General features: G+C 35.2%; 1 protein-coding gene across 1 annotated transcript in view; it reads right to left on the bottom strand.

Annotated features, from left to right (window-relative positions):
* LOC109076306 (low-density lipoprotein receptor-related protein 8-like) overlaps window positions 1–19,182 on the bottom strand; it is a 145,086-nt gene that overhangs the window by 26,396 nt on the left and 99,508 nt on the right. Inside the window, exons 5-10 of the mRNA XM_042725163.1 lie at window positions 17,700–18,083; window positions 14,877–15,002; window positions 13,268–13,390; window positions 10,369–10,488; window positions 9,994–10,119; window positions 1,035–1,206 (exon numbers count right to left, since the gene is read on the bottom strand). Coding sequence (XP_042581097.1) covers window positions 1,035–1,206; window positions 9,994–10,119; window positions 10,369–10,488; window positions 13,268–13,390; window positions 14,877–15,002; window positions 17,700–18,083 — 1,051 coding nt within the window. The remainder of the gene's footprint in view (window positions 1–1,034; window positions 1,207–9,993; window positions 10,120–10,368; window positions 10,489–13,267; window positions 13,391–14,876; window positions 15,003–17,699; window positions 18,084–19,182) is intronic.

Here is a 19,182-nt window from a genome sequence, read left to right as displayed (position 1 = left end):
ATAACCACACAACACTTACGATACACACATGCCAGTTTCAAGTAAACCTAAATGTAGATAACCCAACAATGGCCCTTAAAACTGATATGCATCATTTAAGGTTTCAGCTGTCAACTGACATCTAAACTGACTTCACCGTAACCATCAATTCATGCCATTCTCTCAGTCAGGGAGCACACACATAAATTAAACTCCCTGCAGACAAGCAGAAGTATTTCCATTCTTCTGAGTGCTCTTCTGAGGGGTTTATAAAGTGATAATGAACATCGTACGTCGTTCTAACACAAGCCCTCCTGAGGGGAGTGGGCATGAGTAATGGGACGCCTTATTGTTGGAGTTAAATTATTGGAAGCATATGGTGCGGTTGAAATGATTTAGAGTTGGTCCAAGAGGCTGATGTGACTCAGAGTGATTCAGGAAGAGAGGTGCAGACCCGAGCATGACGGGCCAGCATGCACACTGGGACAGTAAAGGACAAACGTTGGTCAAGTTTTCCAGCTGCTGTTGTAGCACAGGCAGGCTGTGTGACAAGCTGTTGTCCGACTGATAAGATGACTTTGTTAATAAGCCGGTAGTGCTTATTCAAGACCACCCCACCAAAAAATATCTGAGAAAAGTGTTTTGGTAGGCATGGAGTGATGGGGTGAGAAATTAAAAGAATTCAAGATATATTCTCTCAAAACAAGTTTTATCAATTTTTCACATGTTTTGAGGATGTTTATGTCAGTCTATCACCCCTCTATCACTTATTAGACCAAGTAAACCCAAGAAAAAGTCTGTGAAATGTGCATCTCTCAATCCATGATGCTTGTTGCTGTGAGAACATTTCCAGCAAGTCTATGGCAGCTGTTCTCATGCATTTAATATCTGCCAGCTGAGAGAAGGCGGGAAGAGGTTCTCAAAAGAGGGTTTCAACACTGCATCGTCTCCTCCTACCAAAGCATTGAGCACTAATTTGCAAATTATCCTTCTTAAATAAAGATTAAACAGCTGTCAAGTTAGAGAAATGGAACATGCCCTAATGCTGTGTATACCTGAAGATCTTGCGATGGTAGAGGTCACACCAGTACATCTTGTTGGTGCTCACGTCCACATCTAGGGCCACAGCGTTCTTCAGGGTTGGCACTACCTGCGTATAGTCCTTCTTCAACAGGTTAATGCGCCGAATCTCATGTCGGTTAGTAAACATAAGATATGGGCTTTTACCTATAAGGGGAAAAGAAAAAGTTCACATCATCAGCTCACTTGTTATCTTGGGATCCTCCTAACAGATGACTGAGCTGATAAACCAATCAATATTAGGCCATTTTGAGATAATCAACATCAGTAAAATCATTAAAAATAGGACACAGAGGTCCAAATGAGATTTCTTTAACTTCACAAGTGTTTCAATTCACCTTCATTCAAAAAAAGACCAAGTTTAAAAAATAAGCGTTAAAATAGTTGCGTCAGGATACACACGCAGTGAAGAATTAGTGCGGAAAAGGTGTGGACAGTTATTTTTGCTCCTGATCTTACTGAATATTCATTTAGGAGTTTCCCTTTCAGACCCAAAATTTATGGGAGGAAAGTATTAAAATGAATCATGCAATGCAACTTACTAACGTTTGCGCTTGACAAATTACTGGTATTTTAGCCATTTGCTAATTTCCCTTGTTTAGTGAATCTGGCTCTTAGTGTCTCTTCCAATTATAAAAAAAAAAAAAAAAAAAAAAATCAAATGCTTCTCACACTTGTAAAACTAAATGATCTGAACACTGCTATTCATGTTCATTTTATAGGTCTATACTCTAACTGTATGTTAACAACTGTTTAATTTGTTTTTGTTTTTCTTCTAAGGAATTTTATAATAAACCTCTAGGACAAAGTTGAAATGAAAATAAATTATTACTGAGAATAATTTCACTCCAACAGGTGTTTGTGTTGGATTCCACTGTTATAAGTGCATATATGTGCTACTGGGCAAAGGTAAAATCACTAAAACTCAAATGATTAAAATGCTCCCAGAGGAGAAGAATATTTTATCATTTAAATTATTACACTTGCCGGAATGCAAATGTTGTGAGAAAGAAGCTAAACAGAGCTGGCACTTCAAGAACTGCAGTAAAAAAAACGGCAGTCTTCTCAGATGAGTAAACAAATTAGGGCATATTTTATTTAAAGAAGCATAGTGGCTGATTTGCACTCATACTATTTATTAATTAGAAAGGCACAAAAAATAACCATATGACTCGCACAAGTGCACCCATTTGTGTGCATAAAATCACTGACTGAAATGTTTTATTGCTTATTTAATTTGCAAAGCAGAAGCAAATGTGTGTGTCTAAATATAAACTGCAGCATTAATTTACTATGAATTCTGTGTTTTTTAGGTTTTTTTTAGGTGCGGTGCACCTGCAGACCATGTGATTCTGTTTTCCAGGTTAGTGACATGTGGTCGAAGTGGTTCTGAGAGTTTCCAGTTAATTACCCTGCACTGTGGCTTGTATGGATATGAGTGTGTGTACTGTTGGGGAGCTTAGTCACTGCGATTTGGTGCTCAGTCATGCCAACACAGAATATCACTGACCCTATTAGTTTATCCTCTATGTAGCAGCAAGGGCACTCTCCCTATTTCTGCATCACTTGGTCCCCTCCAGCTCCCCCTTCAACCTACTTGATATGGGTGTAATTCATTTTCATCCTGTCACCTGCTCACATCACAAAAGCGCTACGATTCTGAGGAAAAATCTGTTCTCCCAACCCTCATTGTACCCTTCCTGTGCCCTCTATTATACTTTCATTCAGCTTTTCATCTCTAATAAGCTCGTTGCATCCAGATATCTCACGATTTGTATTACTGTAGAGGATATAATGTGATTGTCCCACAATTTGGCTTCTTCTCAACAGTGATAGTGAGTTGCATGCAAAAAGCAACTAGAAGTTATTTTTTTAAAGATATTATTAAAAGAAGTGAACACTCATTTTTATTAAATTTATGCAACATACAGAACAACACAGCAGGAAAAATAATTCTTCATCTTTACACAAATGAGCTTTGATGAAATGTAGCAACTACAGAATGCTATGAGAATGCTATGAGATTTGCAATGAGAGTGGAATTGTGGAATGTGCTACAACACAGGTTGTTAGATGGACTATAATCTGGTAAGGTCATGGTTGATTTGGTAGACTATCTTGGTCAACTTGGTTGCAGCTGGAAGACTATTATGACTAAGCTGGGGGGAATACATGGTCTGACCAGTTCCAAAACTATCTAACTAACCACCTTGGGCAGGTTTTCTCCCCTTTTTAAAGGGGTCATATGATGCGATTTAAAATTTTCCTTTCTCTTTGGAGTGTTACAAGCTCTTGGTGCATAAAGAAGATCTGTAAAGATGTAAAGACTAAAGTCTCAAATTCAAAGAGATATTCTTTATAAAAGTTAAGAGTCAACCACACCCCCCTAAAATGGCTCGTTCTAACACACCCCTACATCTCTACGTCACTATGTGGGAAGATTTGCATAACGATGCCCAGATGTTCACGCAAAGGAAGAAGGCGTAACTTTTATTCTCTCTGTTGCCGCCGCTGCCATGTTGTGGAGTCGCTGTGTGTTTCGTTGTGAAAGCGAAACTACTTTGTTTGGCCTTCCAAAAGAGGACTTAACTAGAAATCAGTGGTTAAGTTGCATTTCAACACTGTTCCTGAACAGTTCAACCCAAATATTCAGATGTGTGCTGCGCATTTAATGGAGGATGAGGACTGTTTCCTGAACCATATAAAGTTGGGCAGTTCAAACTTTGCAAGGACAGTCTGGCGCTTCTGACTCACAGCCAGTAAGTATGTTTTTTTATATTTAAATAATTTGCCAATGATGATTCCAACACGGGTTTTGAGCAGTAGAGTAGGCTTGTTGTTTGTTGTTTCTCAGATCACAAATGCAGACATGGTTTTATGTTTACGCAGCCTGATACGCAACGCATAAAAAGACAGTATAAGTCATAATAATCAGTAATTATGTCCCCACTGGATGCAACAAATGATAGGTAAAAATTGATAGCCTGAATGCACTGTAAGTCACTTTGGATAAAAGCGTCTGCTAAATGCATAAATTTAAATTTCATTTAAAATTTAAATTTTAAATTTAATTTAAATTTAATTTAACAAATGCCTCATTTGTAATGGGTTTTATTGGTTTTGTCTCGTCTAGTGATGTCTGGATCGTGAACAAATCTTTCTATTTAACCGGATCTTCTTAGTGAACCGGTCGAACCAGTTCACCAAATCGAACTGTATCGTTTGAAACGGTTCGCGTCTCCAATACGCACTAATCCACAAATTACTTAAATTATTAGGTTTATAAATGTGCCTTACAATAAACCAATATTCTGGGGCGGGGCATAGAGGAGAAACAATAAAGTACATTATATGAAAATAATGTGTTTTTTTAACCTTAAACCTCATAAACACATTGCATTACACCAAATACACAAAATGTTTTATTTTATTATCATATGACCCCTTTAATATTTAATGACTATATAATATAAAATACATTTTGAGCGCTAGTGTGTATTATTTTTTACATAAATATATTTTAACACTACCACTCAAAAGTTTGGGGTCAGTAAGAGTTTTTAAATGCATATATTTGATCAAAATACAGTAAAAACTAATATTGTGAAAAATTATAATCTAAAATAACTGTTCTCTGTTTAAATATATTTTAAAATGTAATTCATTTCTCTGATGGCAAAGCTGAATTTTCTACATCCATTAATCCAGTCTTGACCCACAATTCTCTACAAAACAATTTGGTAATTTGGTAATCAAGAAAAAAATATTATTATCAATGTTGATATCAGAAATGTCAAAATAACAGCTTTTATATGAGACAGAACTTTTTAGTAACATTATAAATGTATTTACCTTCACTTTCAATCAATTCAATAATGTGCCCTGAAATAAAGAGTTAGCTTTAAAAATAAAAATAAAAAATCAATAATAATACAAATACAAATATAGACAAATAAAAGACAAAAAGAGTGCAAAAATAGATAATAGTGCAGGGGGTGAAGGAGAGAGAGATGGTGAGCGAGCATAATGAGCAGCAGGTGCTGTGTGGTCAGGTTTGGCAGTGATGTAGAGAAGCTGAGTGGAGCTAATGGATGAAATCTCATTCCTCTGTTATTCTCTTCCTCCCTGCCTCCCTCTTTCATACTTGATCTGGTCTAAGCCAAATACTGTTTTTGCTGAGGCGCTGAGCAGTGCTTGTGAGTTGGACAGGTGGATGGAAAGCCTGTCCAGATTGTGTCGGAGAGAGAGCATTTCCTGCTGCACTTCAGAAAGCCCTCATGGACCACTGTATCGTCAGCAAATATTTTCATTTTCAACAAGAGTCAGGATTCAATCATTCTTACCCATCTGCTGGAATTATCAATCTTAGAAAGAGAGGGTGAGAAAGAGAGAAAAAGATACAGAGAGAGATACAGAGAGAGCAATGTCACTTCCAGCTTCAGCTGAGCTGCATTACATTTACATAAAGTAGCATGCTGACCATCTTTGGTGTCATGACAACTTTTGAGAAACGCATAAATCAGCACTTTCTCAGATGGCCATATGTGCTCTAAGCATCTTCATCCTGAAGGTGAAGCATCGCTGACTAAAGGGTTTTTTAAGCAAAAGGACATGATCTCTTAAACTGCCTTGATCCTTTATTACAGAGAACTTATAAAAACATGTTATTGTAATCCTTAAAACATAAAGTATAGCCTGTTTCCTAACTACATAAATTAATTTTAACATTTTTATTCAATTTATTGAATTTCTGTGCCACTAGCTGTATCAAACAAAACTACAAAAAATAATGTTACTTAAAAGTAACAATAACTATTAACACTATGTATATTTACTTTACATACCTGTTTTTAATTCAGGTATTCAAAAAATTCTAAAATAAAAGATATATATTATCATTATTATACAATATCATTAACCATGATCATGTATTGCTGTTGTTGATACTACTACTACTTAAAAAAAACTAATAATATATTATACAAAATTACACAAAATTAACATTATACAATATTTATTATTGCTCTTTTTGTTGTCGATAATAACTACTACTATTATTAATATTATTTATAACAATAAATATTCAAAATGCACATAGATTTTTAATTGTTGCTAATAATTAAATAAATCTCATAAATAATCTAATGTATTTATTATTGTGTCAAAACGTAGAAAAAGAAAATAATACGTTTTTAATATCAGTTATCAGAAAATAATCTGCATTGCCATCGGTCATAAAAAAATCATACTGGTTAAACTAGTCACAATTATTCATTCCGCAGATACTGGCAGAGTTTCTGTTCTAATCAAGGCATTTCCTGTAATGTTTTTACTTTAAACTGGGATGGTAATAAAAAAAAAGTATTGTAACATAAAAAAGGCAACTTCAAAAACAGTTGCCCTACAATATGTTTTTCCCAAGGCCACAGTGGCGACAATAAGACGAGGACTGTCCAGTTTATGGTTCAAACTTATTGGAGATCCACAATTATTCTTTTATGATGTGCCATCATATCATTCATGCTTTTGATGAACAGCTTGTCTCAGACTTTCAAACACACCGTGCTTCTTCCAAGAGATCAAGACAGTCGCTGATGCCTTTGAGCTTCCCTCTCAATGTCCACTGCAATTCTCCACTGTGCTTCACTTCTGCAACCATTTCATCCAATAATATCCCTCAGCCGCTCACAACAGCAGCTCACAGAATAAACGCAAGCCATCAGTCTCAAAGACAACACAACGCAACACATCCAAACACGTATTTGATTTCCTCCACAAGCTGTTCCACACCGCAGACCGGCTGTCTGTCCCAGTGTGCAGAGCATAGACAGCATGACACAGTTTCATCAATTTCTAAAGTCATATATTGGATGTGAGGTGACGGAAAACAGGTGGGAGTGAAAGCATGAAGATAATCAAATGATGCATGTGGGGGTGTAACATCTTGACTGACAAGTAACAATGAAAAGAGAAGGAGACAGACATGAAAAAGTGTCTGCGGTTACGCCAGTGCCACTCATTTCCCATAACCTCCTCGATCATGTCACTCAGTTGAGGCCAAATTACACGGCTCAGATTTACTCTCAACAGGTGAGCGACCTCACACTTATAATGACAGTATGTGACAGGCCTATCAGAGAGCTGGAAGCACATGACACAGGGTTCACACACTTTTTCACCAAACTATCTTTATGACTTCTCCTGTCATTCAAATTTTCCAGATAAGGATTCACAACAGCCAATATTTTAGAGCTGCAAATAGCTAGAAAAAAAGCTATTTGTTACAGTAATTTTTATGACTTTAAGATTTTATTCAATTCCATGCCTTTTCCAGCATCCCAAATTTTAAAAGCTAATAACATGTATTTTAGAAACGATAAACCACAATAAACAGGTGTTGCAAAAGACAGTTGATTTTACTTTTTCTTTTTTTATGAATGTGCAAAGTTGCTAAATTGCCTGATAACTGTAAACATCATACAGGTACAGTGCTGTGAAAAGGGTTTTGCCCCCTTCCTGTTTTTTTTTTTTTTTTTTTGCATATTTGTCACACTTCATTCTGATCATTAAACAAAATTTTAACATTACACAAAGACAATGCAAGTAAATACAAAATGTGTTTGATCTCATGTGAAGTGATGATTTTTGAAGTGATGTGTTTGATTTCATGTGAAGTGATGCCACACCCAGGCTTGATTACTGCCAGACCTGTTAAATCATGAAATCACTTAAATAGAACCTGTCTGACAAAGTGTAGGAACACATCATGCCACAATCTAAAGAAATTCAAGCACAGATGAGAACACAATAGTTGACATGTATTAGTCTGGAAAGGGTTATGAAGCCATTTCTAAGGCTTTGGGACACCAGCGAGTCATGGTCAGAGCCATTATCCACATAGTGGAAAAGCGGCTTTTGAATCGCCCATGAGTGAATGTCATAAACGTAATGAATCAGTTCATCTGGAAGAGAGGACAAAAATGCAGAAGACTTCAGCTGTGTGGGAGCACTTTAGATTGAGTGAGGAATGCAATTTGAAATTTGAAACTGGCCTACCACAACAGCACATCAAGTTCTGTAAGTAGTACGCCTATAGTATTGTTGGTGTAAAAAAAAACAAGCTTTTTACACATGATAAAAACGTGCACTTAATTTGCTTGGAAAAAACTCGCAAATATGGCAGCCATAAAAAAAAAAAAAGTACTGCACATTCATTGGATTTGCTTTTCATTTATAATATCTGTCTCCTCAAATCTAAACAAACTGATTATGCGAATTCAGATGTAATAGAATATTTTATTAAAATATTGCATGAAGTATTGAGCAACAATGCTCCGATATGAAAGGTGCTGTCTGTTTTGTTCTGTTTGTTTTTGGCTGTTTGAATAAATTAAAAAATACCGTAGGTGAAGTCTGTGAAATTGGTCTGTTCATGTTTTGTTTTACTAACAGGGTCACTGAACACTCTCTGGAATCTCTATTCATATCACAAGTCATTATAGCTCATACTGGCACCCAAAGGTCATATTTGCAGTTACTATTGTGTCTGAAAAATGGCTGTCATGCCCAGAAAACCAGTCTGTGAGCACAGCGTATAAAAGCGCACCTCCCTCTTATCTTTAACGTGCCTCTGCCTGATATGCTTATGAAAGGGAACAAAAAAGTTATTTATTTTCCATTTTGAAAGATAGACCTGTGGCAAAAACATCAAGCTATTAAAATGATTTAATAAATTTTTTCTGTTTTCATATTTTCTGTTTTTAGTGTCAAGAACCATATAAAGATAGAAACTATCTCAACTATCTAAAATGCCTTTTTTTTCTTTTTATCTCTGATAAAAACACACACAATGCAATATTTTATATATATATATATATATATATATATATATATATATATATATATATATATAGAGTACATTAAATATCTTGCTTTGCATTAAGATTCAAGAAGTCTTGAAACTGACCACACAAACTTAAAAAGATATATCAGACCTGAACACAATACCAACAGAATGCAGTTCCTGAATTTTTCAGTATGCTCTTTAGCCCGAGGGAGCGGTTTTGTTCGCCAGCTTTACACATTGCACTTAATGACAGTGTTTCTCCAGCTGTCATCCAGCCTATCGGGAGTGCTGGAAATGCAATGAAGTTTTATGCAGGCTGATCAGGCAAATGAAGAACAATAAAGATGAGCTTCATTAGGTACACAAAACCCTCACGATTCCAAAGCATGCAATGCCACAGCAATCCCATCTTCTTTATTAAACAAACAAGTAGCTAGCTGAAAAAAATACCTCACTTTCTCCCTCACTTGTCAAATACAAAGAATTTTCAAGAAAAATACTGTCCTCCAACACCACTCTAGTGAATAAATAGAAGAGATGATGCAATTTTTGACAGCATTTTATTCCATCGCTTCTATGTAATGTGGTAAAAAAAAAATGGCCTGTGTTGTTTTTATTTGTATTTATCTATTTGTATTTATTAAAAAAAAAAATCATAAAAATAATATATTTTAATAATATTAATTGTATTAATATAATTAATAAATAATGTATTTAATTGATATAGCTGAATGTGTGTAAATACATCATTGTTTTACTTTTTAAACAGTACCACTATTTGTTTTATTAGTTTTGGAAATAACTGTAACTATTATAGATAAGAAACAACAAATTGTAAGTAATCAATGCAGAAATTATGAAATTAAGTTACACACACACAAAAGCAGAAACAGAAAAATGCTAAATAACTCCATTATGGATATATGGACAAAAAATATATATTGTTTTGTCTCTGAATTTTTTTTTTATCATTGGTAAAATGTCCCCCACCATTAGTATGCACAACAAAAAACATTTAGTTTGTCTATACATTTTGAAGCTTGGCCCAGAACAGTAATAGTCGGAGATGCTGGTGTTGAGTATCTTACCCACTGCTTTACACGTCTTGGTAACCGGGTCCATCTCGTAACCCTCGTAGCATTCACATTTGTAGTCGCCTTTGAGGTTGACACATATTTGACTGCAGGCATCAGGGTTCTCGCATTCGTCTATGTCTGGAGAGGACCATCAGAAAAGCATTAGAAACAAAGCACAGATGCACAGAGAGCAGAGGCTTTTGTAGCACAGTGTCCACAGACAAGATAAATGATGCTTGCAAACACCATCTGGGGATTTGTCTACTATCAATTTCAAAGCGATGGCGCTGAGAGTAAACAAATCATAGATGTTCACAATGCACGTACAACAGTGGGTACAATATAGCCTTGTTGGTATCTGACATAATATATATATATATATGTTACCTCCACAAGTCTTCTTGTCAAGGAGCTTGTAGCCCGAGGGACATTCACACTCATAGCCGATCTGACGGTCCTTACATATGTGAGAGCAGCCGCCATTGTTGATGGTACATTCATTCAGACCTATGACAGAAAAAAATAACAAGGAAGGTTGTGTCAAAAGTCAGCGTGCCCGGCAGGAATTGGACTGTAAATGCCCACTGCAACCTGACACCAGCTGATGACAGACTGCTTCTTTCTCATTTCTAGGTTGAGCTTTAAGACTTTATAAGAAAGTGATGATATGAGTGCTGTCTAATTGAAAGACCTGACTTTAATGCTTGAAAAAATGCAGTGGATCGTGGGAGGAAACTGCTTGTGTGTGGCACACTGAGAGAGAGAGAGAGAGTGATGGAGCAATATTGCAAAGGTCTCACCAATATTGCGCTCGATAATTCTCTGAACAACTAAAACATTTGGGAATTGGCTGATGGCTCCCTCCATTACAGATGACAGTCAGAATACACATACATCACTCTTTTATGTCATCTCAGTATATCTGCTCTTTCTGACCCTAATAAAAAGCAATAAAATATTGTCATTACCACAATTACCTCAGCAGAAGAAAAGATGCAACACTCACTCTTACATAATTTTTATTGAGCTTTGTTTGTTTAAAACAAGTAACATTTCAGCCATTGTCAAGGCCTTCATTTCTCCATTTTTTCATCAAGAGTGAGAATTGCACCTTTTCTTCAACTGAGATGAACTCTTTACTTACTTTTTAACTTTTAATTACAACATTTACCACAGGAAAGTTTGACCATCTTGTGTCATTAACCCATTTAGGACTTTACCACAGATCTACAGTGAATTAACACAAACTTTTCAGCTTGAAACTTTCAAAACATAGTCCACAAATGTCATTTAGACATTTCACATGTTCAGTTACAAACAAATAGAATGAATGAATGAATAAATAAGGAAAAAAAGTTGAAAGAAGAGGCAGGACAAACACCTGGACCGTGACTAAGAGAAATGCACACTCAAAAAGCAAGTGAGATGCTCTCCGACAAGCAAGAAAGTAACTATTTTCTCCAGGCCACATATGAATCATGTACATCAAGTTAAGGATGCACTAGTGAATATGGTAGAAGCGTAATCCCTGGCACCAGTCCTAGTGATTTAGCATGCATAGCTGCAGTGGCCCACTTGGAGCCGGTCCAGAGTGCACTGGGCTCAGAGGGGGGTGTCTGCCATGCGTCAGGTGCCTGCACTAATCTCATCTGCTGAGTGGAGCGACCCGCAAGGAAATTAACACCATCCTGAAGAGCCACTGTGGGACCATGTATTTTACATTAAGGATTGATACAAGAGTGAACATAGCCAGAAGGACAGGGAGAAAGAGAGAGGGGGAGTTGAGCAAGGAGCTGGCATTTCCTAAATACCATCTCAATAAAATTAACATACACCTTCAAGGTGTTGGAAAACAATCCAAACATTTAGTTAGTAAGATATTTTTCTTATAAAGGTGAAGTGTATAATATCTATGAGACAAGTGATGCCACATGGATCTGTTTGTGAGCGCCGCAATGTCGTGGTTTTATGTGACAGCATTGACTAAAAGCGCAAATTCTAGTGATTGGCACTGCCACATTGATGCCATGTGAATGTTCGCTTCAGTCTGAGCAGACACATTAATAGCAGTTTATTCAAATTAAAATGTTTCATCAAATTTTGTGCAGTGTGCACCGAATGTGTGTTTTAGTGTGAACAGGTATTCAGGTCACTTATTTTAAATTGTAAACTTGACTGCTTAGAAAAGTATGTAAACCTTTAAAACACGGTTGTTACCATTAACTAAAATTAAACCATTAAAAACTTTTTTTGGTTAATTGAAATGTTAAGATGAAACACTGAGCAAAACTAAAAATGTTTTTCTTGACTAAAATGAAGCACTAAAATTACAAACTGGAAATAAATAAAAACAAACACGCAAAAATACAAGTACAAGTAAATTCTACCTTAATAATAATATTTAAAACTAATAAAGTGACAAAAGCTAAGATTAAAATTAAAACTGAATATATAAAAATAAACACCATTCAAAATTCAAAATAGTAATAAAACTATAAATACTAAAATAACATGGCTTTGCAATAAGATTAAATATAATTCCATTAGGTATAATTAACTAACAATGAAGAATTTTTACAGGATTTGTTTATCTCCTTATATTCTATCTGCCATTACTTGGGAAAATATGCAATCCTGCTCCAAATCAACACTACTGGTTGAGCCAGAAGCTGAGATATTGAACTGCTCAAACTCCCACTAATGTTTATACTCTTCATGAAGCTGATCAATGAATGATTTACCTACAGTTGTCTCTGTGCATTAAACTTGGAAAGTAGAAAGTATTTTAACATTAAAAAAAATAAAAATTACACACTCCCCAAAATCTTTTCAGTTTAAGCTTATCGCTGAAGAAAAAGTCCAGTTCCACAATGTGATGAAAGACAAGAACAGAGAGAAAAACTGATCTATGGAAACCTGCATTCTCTCTGGAGAGCAGAAGAACATGCTGGGCACGTTCTCCTTGTATGATAACACCCGAGGGAAGACTCACACTTTGATCTTAATGATCACTCTGTGGGTTTTTGGCCCTTGATCAAGTGAAGCCCCTAATAAGCCAACACTGCCTATAAGCTTAAATGCTGGACTAGGTTTAGTTTTCCACCTCCGAATTCAAAGTTACTACAGAGAAGGAAAAAGCTGACCCAAGATCACTTTTGCAAATTAATCTTGGCATTTCCCACACTAAAATATTCTTATATAATACCTCATTTAAAAATAATCTATGATTGTACCAGTAAACAATTATTTAGGATCTGTGTAATTGTGCAAAAGTGTCTGAACTCACCGCACTCCTTCACAGGCTCGTCAGACCAGTCCTTGCAGTCCTTGATATTGTTGCACACTTTACCGCTATCGATACATTCCCCGCTCTTACACATGAACTTCAGCGGCCCTTCACATTTGGTGGCTGTCAAGGACACAGCAAAGAGTTCTTACACTTCTGATCTTTGAGGAGTACCACATAAACATGAACTGCCATTACACAAAACACATTTCAAGCGACACTCGTTGCATGAATGTTCATTTTGCTCTTTGCAGTACAATGACAACAGACAGTGACAAGAGGCTGTCAAGCTCAAAACAAGTACATAAAAGCACCATAAAAGTAGTCTATGGAATTTAAATCCTGTAAAGGCAATAAAATAGGTCTGTGTGAGAAACAGACTGAAATATATGGCTTAAGAAGATCTGGAATATAGTACATGAGTCATACTTTAATGGGCCGTTCACACAGAATGTGTTTTTCCATTTCAGTGCTCAACTTTTCAATAGTTTTTCTACGTAAACATGCACTAGACAGACATGTTTGAACTTTCCGCATGCATCTCTCATTTTATTTTACGGCAACATGGCAGAGGAGGCATTCTGCACTACACTTTTTTAAAAACAATTCCAGAATGCTATGTCTCACATTTTTAAACTCATGTTTAAAGATGCCTTCTGTGTGAACGGCCCCTATACGGCCCCTGTACTGTATGTTGCATTTAAAATCTACATGTTTTTGAAAGAAATCTCTTACCAAGGCTGCATATACACTATATATCATATACACTATATATGGTTAAAAATACCATAAAATAGTATTATTGTAAAAATTATTGAAATTTTAAAATAACAGTTTTCGGTTTTTATGTACAGTAATCAATATTTGAAGTGGATCAAAAAAGTTAATCAAAGTTGTCCTAAGACAAGAACACATTTTTGTTTTAGATTTTAGGACAACATTGACAAAAGGTTTTGATCCACTTCAAATGTTGACTAATGTATTTTAAAGTCAAATTTATTCCTGTGATGCGAAGCTGAATTTTCAGCAGCCTTCAGTGTCACATGACTCGTTAGAAATCATTCTAATATTGGGAAGTAACATTCCTTATTATTATCCATGTTGAAAGCAGCTAATATTTTTGTAGAAACCATGATTTTTTTCAGGATTCTTCGATGACTACAAAGTAAAAATATAAATCATTTGTAACATTATTTATGTCTCGACTGGCATTTTTGATCATTTTAATGCATTTTTGTATACTGAACACAAGTATACATTTCCTAAAAGAATATTTGTTGTTTTAGGACCAACAAAGAATGCTGATACTATGTTCTACTTAAATCATGTTATGCATCACTAATCAGATTCAGCCACGGCATAATTAATCTTTTGAGGTAAATTTGATTGAAGGTGCCATATGGGAAGTGTGCCATGAAACCCTGGAATCATGTAGGGGTACATCTGTTTGGTCTTGTAGTGCTTTGTGTGAATGGTAACTTGATTGGGGCTACATGATTTGGTGCACTCTACTCTTTCATCTTCACTGAAAATGCTGCTAGAAGAGGGGAGAGATGAAAAGACTAATCAAATGAGAGATGGCGAAAGGGAGATTGTTGCAGTTACTCACTTTTGTTGATGCAGCCAGCCTCGTCGCTGAAATCTGGACAGTCGTGCACTTTGTTACACTGTTTAGTGCCGTGAATGCAGGAGCCATCGCCACACTGGAACTCATCAGGACGGCAGGTCAGCACAGCTGTAGGACAGAAACACACGTTTATGTAGGACAATCATTTCTGCATCTACATATATCAGTCTGGCCCATGAATAGATCAATATTTGGTCATTTTGAAATGGTCAAATAAAAAGCTGCAGAGCAGATCATGATTGACTGATTCCCAGAAGTGGCCATTCCATCTGTCAATTCCAAAATCTACTGACATCCTTGTCAATGGATCATGTGCACATGCTCTGTTTTTAAACATGTGTAGTTAATTTTCAGTGAATTATGATAAAATAAATGAAAAAGATGTATAATAATTATATAAATGTAACATAATATTACATTACCAAGCTCTCTAGACATTAGTATTAGCATCACCCATTAAAACACATATCGCTTTATCGCAAATGTATAATTTAAATGTCACTTTAAATAATAAAAGATTCTGCCAAGTAAAGGACTAAGATAAAGTCATGAGTTGTTAAAGCTGTTAAAAACATGCATTCTAAAGCACTAAAGCACCATCACGCTTTCATAATAATCACCCATTGCACCTCTGTGTGTGAGCTTTAGCTCTGAAACAGCAAAAGGTTTTGGCTTTTCTGACAGATTCCAATCAGATCTCATGGTAATAGCTTATTTGCAAGAGAGTTTCCTCAGAAAAAAGCTCGGAAGATCATTAAAAACAATCAGTCACTTACTCTGGGGCTAAAGGTAACACACTGAAGAAAGAAAAATATGCTGTTTGGCAAAGAAAGGTTTTAATTTTTCACATTCATCTTTCAAAATCCCTTTAATCTTTCATACAGTGTACTTTAGAGGAGCTGCGGAGGGAGAACATTCACCGTGATCAATTTGACCTATATTTTTGCCCTGTTTTCCAGTAAAAATAAATAACCCAAAACTAAATATATTCACTTGAGAGCCAAAATTGCATGTAATATTAGTTTATTAGTTAAATTATATATGAATGCAATAACTGTATCTGTAATATCACCTCCAGTTTGGCTTTTGAACTGTTACTTGGTAGAAACATAGTTTGCTATTATTCATACATGTAATAACTAATTAAACATCGGAGTGTTTGATCATATTGCCATTGCTGCCATTTTATTAAAGCGGTAAGCATGCAGTGCTGTTAACTAAAGCTAAAAGCTAATACTATTAAAAATGTTGTTCAACCAAATAAAGCTGAAATAAAATATTAGATGCAATACTTAAGCCACACTAAAATTTTAAATTAAGTTGAACTGAAGGACTGAATTAAAACTAAAACTGAACATGAATTAAAACTATTTAAAAATAAAAATAAATAAAACTAATAAAAATGACAAAGCACATAAAATTGCTAAAAATGAAAGTGAAAATAAAATAAAAATAAAAAATAAAAGCGGATTCAAAAATATGACTATGGGCCTAGATTTACTAAACAGGGCAAACTACCATTAAATAATGACGCAAACACCAGTAATTTGACGAGCACAAACGTTAGTAAGTTGCGTGATTCATTTTAATACTCTCCTCCCATAAATTTTGTGTCTAAAAGGGAAACTCCTACAAATGCATATTCAAGAAGGTCAGGCACAAAAATAACTGTGTCCCAGCCTTTTCGGCACTAATTCTATACTGCGTGTCTTTAGTAAATCCTAACAGTGATATTCTTAACGCCAAAAGACGGTTTGTGGTGGCACAAGCTTTTAGTAAATCTGGCCCCATCTAGGGTCTTATTTATAGTCTAATAAAATACGATGCAAAATGACCATAATTTGATTTAAACAGATACAAGTATTTTGTGGATGGTGCACAATCCCCTGCAAGAACCCCACAGTGAGACAACACTCACAGAGCGCTTACTCAAGGGCACTCTGCCATACCTCAAAACACACTTGTTGCCTAGCAACCACCAAGACTCAAGCACATTATCATGCTGCTGCCACAATAGTTCGTGAAGATTTTTATGTCATAAACCCATGGAAAAAACATCATTATCTCAATAAACACACACATGCTAGAACAAACTGTACACGTATGTGTGCACATGCTCTGCATCAACGACGCACAAGCAAACAAAGAGTATTCAGCTGGAGGTTTTGTTTTTTCAGGATTACATGTGCTCAAACAAATACATGCTTGTTTTCTTATGCTTCATAGAGAAACAAATCCTTAAAATGTAAAATTAATAAACATTCATGCTCACTCACTCTGATTCTATTGTACTGTATATAAATCAATAAAAATACTCTGATTACTTTTATGCATCAATATTTGCTGAAAAAATATTCAGTGTATATTTTTTTTAAGTATTTTAAGTATGTTTAATTATGTTATCATTGTAAGCAAAATCGATACGCTGACTTTGTAAGACTACAGATCAACAAAACCAAGTTAATTTATGTTGACATGCGTGCAATGCATTTGTGTTAACAGAATTAGGAGGAGCAGACAACAGGGGACTGATTCTAAATGAACAACCTCATGTTTCACTGCTTTACTAGATCGTGACAGTAATTTAGAATGAGTTTAATGACAAGAACAGCATGGATGCAGCATTAAGAAGAGCATGTAATGCACCAAAGTGATAAAACTGATTATTAATTCATTTAATTAACTAAATGAATCAATTAAGTCACTACACAGCAAGCCTCTCCAATGTAAATACCTTAGGAAACACGTGCTTGAGAATGAGAACTGTGATCAGTATATTAAGGATATTTAGTCTGGTACACTTACGACAGTTGGCCTCATCAGACTTGTCCTTGCAGTCTACATCTCCATCACATTTCCAGTTGAGGTGAATACACTCTCCATTCCTGCAGCGGAACTCCCCCGCCAGGCAGTGGGATTTTTGAGGCTCTGTCCTGCGACTGCAGCGCTCCAGAGATTCATCTGACTTGTCTTTGCAGTCGGGCTCTCCATCGCAGCTCCATGGCGCTGGAATACACTCCGAGTTGTTACAGCGAAACTCGTGCGGCCCGCAGGTGCTGGCGGTGGCTGCCGTGCACTTCTCCTCATCGCTGCCATCGCCGCAGTCATCATCCCCGTCGCAGATGGATGTGGAAGCCACGCACATGCGGTTACGGCACTGGAACATTTTAGCAGGGCAAGCCTTGGCATCTGGAAAAAAGAAGAAAGTACTTCATTAACACAGAGTCTTACAGTCCCTCAAATACATTTATAGCATGTAAAAAAAAATACTTGAACTGTAAATAGTTGATAGCTGAACCTTTAACTACTGCATGCTAATACAGACATTTGAACTTTTTTTATTATATATCACGTGCATTTGTGTCTCCCGTGTTTCCAACTTTTTTTTTATTATTATTAGTTGAATATTAAAAATTGTGCATTGTGCACAAGCAGTACTCCAAATAAAGTGCAATTATAACTTTTACATCAGTAATTCTTGAGCGATATGTCAGTAGATACGTTAATAGATTTGAACTATATTTAGTATTAAATAAATGTATTTTAAATATATTACTTTTATACAAGGGTATTCAACAAGGATTTTTTGTTTCTAACATTTTGTGCACTTTTTTAACATAAAAATATGATATCAAAATATTATCATTGTTCATATCTTCTTGGCATTGTACATATTTACATTTTATTCTAAAATGGTTTACTTAAAAGACATAGTTGTTAAGTTAGGCATCAAATCTTTTCCCATCATATTTTCCTATATCAACTGATCCATGAATAAAAAAAACCCTGATTCATAATTTTCATCATCCAGGAAGTAAAATCATTAAGGACAAAGTAGTCTCATTTTATAATATTTTTTTGTATTTGTCATTTGGAGGTTATCTTTAAGTGTCAACCATGATATCATAATTTTGCATAAATAAAAACTGAAATATAAAATTGAAAAGTAAATATTTGTAGAAATATCAGTATTAAATTCCCTTTAAAAAGTCCTTTATATTATTTTATATTATTAGTTTTATAGCATTATAATTTCAAATTAAAATTGTCCTCCTATGTAACACCAACTCCAATTTATTCAAAATATACATTAAAATGTAATGCAAAATATATACTGCACTTTTAAAAAATAATAACTGATGTTATTGAACTATTATAATCATTTAGCAATGTTAAATTACAGTGTAAAAATGATTATAAATAATAATTATTATTTATTCAATAGAATGTTAAAATTTTGTAAAATTAGCTTTATCAAACTTCTATTCGAAAAAAGAAAAAAAGCATC

The sequence above is a fragment of the Cyprinus carpio genome, chromosome B6 (assembly GCF_018340385.1).
Source record: "Cyprinus carpio isolate SPL01 chromosome B6, ASM1834038v1, whole genome shotgun sequence".
NCBI classification, from domain to species: Eukaryota; Metazoa; Chordata; class Actinopteri; order Cypriniformes; family Cyprinidae; genus Cyprinus; species Cyprinus carpio.
This window is presented reverse-complemented; position numbering and strand designations above follow the sequence as displayed.